Source organism: Numenius arquata, chromosome 8, assembly GCF_964106895.1.
Source record: "Numenius arquata chromosome 8, bNumArq3.hap1.1, whole genome shotgun sequence".
Lineage (NCBI taxonomy): Eukaryota > Metazoa > Chordata > Aves > Charadriiformes > Scolopacidae > Numenius > Numenius arquata.
The window spans coordinates 53,215,190-53,221,189 of NC_133583.1; the positions used below are offsets into that span (position 1 = coordinate 53,215,190).

At 53.0% G+C, this 6,000-nt stretch overlaps 1 protein-coding gene across 1 annotated transcript in view; it reads right to left on the reverse strand.

Moving 5' to 3' along the window:
* The window catches only part of TRABD2B (TraB domain containing 2B), a 296,015-nt gene extending 295,453 nt beyond the window's left edge, over positions 1-562 (reverse strand). Inside the window, exon 1 of the mRNA XM_074152243.1 lies at positions 455-562. Coding sequence (XP_074008344.1) covers positions 455-562 — 108 coding nt within the window. The remainder of the gene's footprint in view (positions 1-454) is intronic.
* Positions 563-6,000: the final 5,438 nt, after the last annotated feature.

The following is a 6,000-nucleotide window of genomic DNA, read 5'->3' on the forward strand; positions in this document are numbered from 1 at the left end:
GAGGGGCAGGAGGCAGCCCACGGGGGGCACACCACCCTCGGGTGGGGGGTGTCCCTCTCCCCCATCTCCCCGCACAAGCTCTAGCCGGGCTCGGAGCAAGCAGAGCCCACGGGTGTGAAGGGACCCGCGTGGGGCAGAGACCCTGACCCCCGCTCTCCCCCACGGCCGCATCCCTCCGGGACCCGCGCCCCTCGCCGGGGGGGGGGGGGGCCACGCGGGGCAGCGCCACACCTGCGGGGACACGCGTGTCCGCGGGGGCCGCGCGCACACGCACGGAAGGGGGGTTCCTCTCCCTCCGTCCCTCCCCTCCCGACGCCCGTGTCACCCCCCCACTACCACCACCGCCTCCCCTCCCCAACCTCCGCGCCCCGGCGGCTCCCGCGGAGCGCCGCCGCCCGCCGCGCATCCCCGAGCGGCCGCGCCCCCCGGCCCGGCCCGGCCCGGCCCGGCTCACCGAGCGGGGCAGGTCGCACTGCCCCGTGTCCATCTGCTCCCGCCGGGCCGCGGCGTCGGGCAGGAACCCCCCGAAGACGAAGCAGATCAGCGTCAGGTTGAGTTGCATCCCGCTTCCTCTCGCTCTCCTCTCTCTCCTTCCCAGATGAGCCTTTTTGGATTTCTAGGATCTTTTTTTTTTTTTTTTTTTTTTTCCCTCCCCCTCCTCCTGCTCTTCCCCCTTTTTTTTTTTTTTTTGGCCTTTTTTTTTTTTTTTTTTTTTTTTATTCAAACAAACTTTGCCAGTCCCATCTGCATCTGACAAGTGCAGGGGGAAGGACTGGCCGCCCCCTCCCTCCCATGCTCTCCCCTCTCCCGCCCTTTCCCACCCCCACCCCCTCTGGCTCCGGGCTTGTCAGAAGCGCTGGATGCTTTGGGGAGGACGGTTCTCATCGCCAGCCTCCGCCATGCTTTGATTTTGCAGACCGGAGAAGCTCCCTTCCCGCCCCGCCGGTTCGGGGAGGCGGATGGGGAGGAGATGGGGCGGGGGGGGGGGGAGGGGGGAAGGCAGAAAATAAAAAAGTAAAAAAACAAACAAACAAACAAACAAAAAAAAACCCAAGTTGTTTTTTTTTTTTTTTCTCCTTTAAGTTCGGCGGCGGAGCGGGCTGCCGTGGCGCCCCGGGGAAGGCGGGCGCTGCTCGGCGCACACCGCACCGGGGAGGCCGAACTCAGGCTCCGGCGGAAAGTTTGGCGCAGCCGCCCCGGCCCGCCCGCGCCTCCCGCCGCCGCCGCCGCCAGGGGCCGCCGCCAGGGGGCGATGGCGGCCCGGCCCAGCCGCGCGGCGGCGGCCTTCCCGCCTCGCCCGCCGCCCCTCAGCCGCTCCGGCACCTGCGTGGCGCTTCCCTCACGGAAAATGGGAAAGTTTCGACATTCCCGCACTCAGAAAGAAAAAAAAAAAAAAAGTCACAAAACCACCCAGTCGGGGCTTGTGCCGGGCAGGAACTGAGAGCAGCCGGCTCCTGAGGGGATGCCCTGAGGCGCGCCCCCCCCACCTCAGCCCTGCGCGGCCGCTCTGACCCGGCTCGGCTCCCGGGCGTGAGGCGACATGTCCTCACAGGCGCCGCCTTCCCCTTGTCCCTCCGAAACCAGGGGCAGCGAGACCTCGCCGAGCGCAGGGGTGGAGGGCAGGTCAAGGACGTGGGACCTGCATGGCGCTGGCAGCACCATAGCCTGTGCCTCAGCTGTCCTCGCCGGTATGGCCACCCCAGAGGGGTCTCCCGCCTCCTCAGCCTCACAGGAGGATGGAAGGAAACCTCTCTCCATGTTTTTTCACAATGTGCATCTGCTGTTAGCTCTTCCACTCGGACTGAAACGCCTCAGGAGGGACCACCTTCCTCCAGCAAGATGAGAGCTGGTTCTTGCTGACAGGAGCACGTCCAGGATCTCTGCGGGCCTGGTGTTTTCTTTGGAGGTTGTTGCAGCAGCTGCAACTCCAGCCTCCTCCCGAGTGCCCACCTCTGCTATGGCGTTTCGGAGGAGAGGACAGGCTGACAACCTGTCGCCACCGCTTGCAGGAACTCCTGCCCGTGGATCCATTCGGGGCAGGGATGGGGGTCAGGGTGCCAGACATGGCCCCTGCTCCCTGTGGGACACCACCCAGCTCAGCTGTGTTGGTGGACCCAGGTGTCTCTGCCACCTGGCCTGCTGTGTGCAGAGCACAGATCTGGATCCCAACCTTCCCACCGCTTCCACGGCTGAAAACCCTGTCCAAAATTGGGAAGTTCCTTCCTTCATTGAGAAAAATCAAAGCCACCAAAGTTTTCTTGATGAAATACAGTAATTACTAGTCTGAGGTGGGGCCTTGCTCTGGCAAAACTCGGAGTGGAGCCAGCAGGGGTTTTGCCAAGGACAGTGGCAGACTCAAGCCTGGCTGGCTATAAACGTGGCTTCCTGACAGCCCTGTGAAGACTGAGAGGGACACCACTCGCGGTGGTTACTGATGAACGAATGCAGGTACATGGGCTGCAGAAAGGGACTTTCAAACCACCACATGCACATCCCGTGGACTCTGCTCCTGGCCTTCAGAGGCAGGAGAGCATTCAAACCGTGGCATCAGCACCAGCGGTTCCAAAGTGGGGACTCTCATCCTCCTCTCTCTTCTCCTCCCAGATCTTCCAGCAGGTAAAAATGATGGAAAGGACCAGGATTATTTTTTCTCATGGTGTTTATAGTTCCTGCAAATAAATATCTAATTTTCTGGTTCTACCCTGAGGTTTAAGTTTCAGAGAAAGAGACAGAAAGAGTTATTTAGCCCACAGGGTGTCCCGTCACTGCAGCACGGGGTGGTCCAGGGAGACAACCGAGTCATAGCCGCACTGGGTGCCGGTGGCCTGGCGTCACCCCTGGCCCCATGCTGTTGGGACACGGGTTGGCAGCAGCAGGCGGGTGTGGGCTGCTGTGCAGGCAGCAAGCTCTCCCGTGCCCTCCTCGCCCTGTCTGCCCATGGGGTATGTGACACCGGGGCCTCTCAACTTGCCGCCCCGGCTTTGCTGGTGTGACAACACAGCCCCGCGAGAACAGGGAAGGCAGGGCCCGGCTGCACGTGCCCACGCCACCTCCCTCTCTCCAGCAGCCCCACCTTTCTCCCAGACGTGCCCCAGCACTCACTCCCAGCCCACCCACAAGCATGCAGGGTGCTGGGCCGTCACCGTAGGTGGCTGCGTCCCCACCTGAAATGAAGCACAGAGCGGGAAGGGTTGCGCCGCTTAAGTCCCAGCAGATGTGATACCCACCAGGGCTAATTCCAATCGCAACTCTGTATCCTGTTGTTTTTCCCTAAGGTGCCACAAAGTAGTTAAAAACTACAGGCTTGATGCTGTTGTGACACTGTAGCGTGGGGGTCTGCTGCGTTTGTTCCTAGTTCCGTGTGTTCAGCAAGTGCCACTTCCGAAGTGACCTGGCTGTGCCTGCCTGGCTCAGTGGCTTTGACTTGGTCCACCCTTTTTATAGCTCCTTCCCAAATCTCTTCCAAAGTAGTAAAAGAACAGAGGGGGCCTTGTCAGAAGGCTGGTAAGGGACATCTCCAGTGACGTGACCCAACATCTCACGCACTGGAGAAGACGTCTGGGAGGTCTGTAAGGAGATGTGAGGCCCTATTCAGTCATAGGTGCCGTGTTGTGAGGTAGGGCGATTACCCTCACCGATGGCGTACATATCAAAGCACCCAGGGCAAGAATAAACAAACACCTTTGGCACTGTGCTCGTCTTCCGTTAGCCAAAAGGCAGGTGTGTGTGTGGGTATAGCAAGTTTTCCAGCTGTTTCCCTGAACTCAGCCCTGATGTTGCAAGAACTGCCTAGCTGTGAAAACACAGCCTCGCCTTGATTTATGCCGCTTGTGGGTAAGATGACTAAGAAGAAGAAGGGGGGAAAAAAAAACCAGAAAAGAGAAGAACAGGAACAGAAATCCCAGTGGGAGCGCGATGCGGGTGTGTACCGATTTGGTGGGACAGTCAGGTTGGGGAAACTGCAGCCAGGGCTTCAGGCAGTAGGAAGAGGAGACCACAAACCACATGATATGTATCATGATGTTCCACCTAAGATACAAAGGCATGCCACAAGCTTTTATGAAGACAACTCTTTGGTAACAGCAAGGGAAATTAATTCTTTTGTGTAATTGTAACATTTTTTTTCTCCTTCAGATGAGTTCCATATGTCCTCGTGATTTTTTTTTCCTTTAAACACAGCAGTTTAGAACAAATCTTAAGTAACGTTTAGCCTGCTTCTAAAGTAAATATTTACAAAAACATTAAATAATGGTTCTGATCTTTGGAAAATGTATATTGCTCCCTACCTGCTACTGTTTTCTGCCTATCTGGAGTAATAGAGAAGTTTTGTAGTAAACCCCAAGGCTGTAAAGGAGTATAACAATGTGATTAGCAGTAATCAGATGGGAAATACTGACTATTAAAAACTGTGAAGAGATAAGAGGGATAAACTGCAAAGGGAAGGTTACGTTATTTTGTTTTAACAAATTTCAAGAAATCTAATGGGGGAATAGGCTTTTAATCTTACAAAAGCTGTATTGTTTTTTGCAAGCATAATAGTGTTAGCTGATATTTATGTCATGTATCATCTTCAAAGAGCTTTACTAAATAAATATTAATCATTTCACCAACCACTTAAAGGCAACCACTTCAGGGGTGCAGTGAGGCAACAACTTAACAAGTAAGTTGTACTAAGACAGGAAGTGAAGACAGACAGATTCAATAAGGAGTCTGTGTGGGTACAAAAAATATTTGTGGAGGCTTTAACAATATCTTTAATCAGGCAAAACAAAACCCCATGGAATAGAGGGCAGATTTCTTTGTTAATGAGAAGCTGGCATTGGAACTTGTAATTACAGAGTGTTTCCAACAGGTAAAGAAGATTATTAGATCTGAGAGGAAACAGCTTGTGAGGGATCAGTATTTGCATGCAGGGAAGCGTAACACTTTCTTATCAGAACATGCTCCTTTACAGGGCTAACTACCCTTTTGTCTCTTCCTCTCCTCTCACCTTCATCCCAGGAAAAATATCATGTTGTTGGCTTGTGCTGTGTATCAGTATTTCCCTGTTTCTGCCATGGTGTACTTTCTTTTGAAGAATTTCAAAGCACCCAGTGGATTTCAGTTTCTGCATTTCTCTACTGTAACAAGGAAATCTGGCCGACCCACTGACTCTTCCAAAAGCTGTCCTATGTCAAAATTGGAAGAATGAGAACCCAGCTTTTCCTTTTTTCATGAATGAAACTGAAGGTGCCTTCTGCTCCTGCCAAAGATGGCAGATGACCTTCAATCTTTTGTATCCTACAGATCATGGAATATTTTAGGTTGGAAGGGACTTCATGAGGTCTCTGGTCCAACTGCTTTCACTCTGAGCAGGGTTAACTTCAATGTTAGATCAGGTTGCTCAGGTCCAATTAAGGATCCTAATTAGATTTCTCTGCTCTTTTATGTACAGGTTGCATTATATGTAGCTGGGCTGGACTCAATAAGAAATAAGCCTAAAGCAGTTGCAGTGCTAGCTATTATGCCATGACTTGTTATTTGCCATGACACCTGTGCTGTGATGTTTCTAGCAAATACAGATTTTTCTGCAGAAAATTGATTTTGATGTTAGCACTTGTATCCGCATAGAACATCATTGTTCAGTTGTGCAATTCATGATTTGAAACATGCAGTTGTCAGAAGAACAAGCCTCTACTACATAAGGCTGTCACACTGAAACTGCTCTATTATCACAACCGTTTTAACATTTCACAACGTTTTTTTTCCCTTGTGTTGCAACCAGTATGACGTAGTCACTGTAGTCAGTCTTACATTTCCTTGCCTGTTTGTCCTCCTGTGTCCAATTCAGTGTCTTTTGTCTCAGCGTTCCAGAAACAACCAACCTGGTTCTTGAAGAAAATCCCCTCTCAATCCTAACATCCTCCCTTCCAAGGACTAGGTATGAATTTTGCAGACCAACCAGCATTAATAGCTTGTATTACATTTTGCAAAGTCTCACCTTGTGCTGTGGCCTCTGCA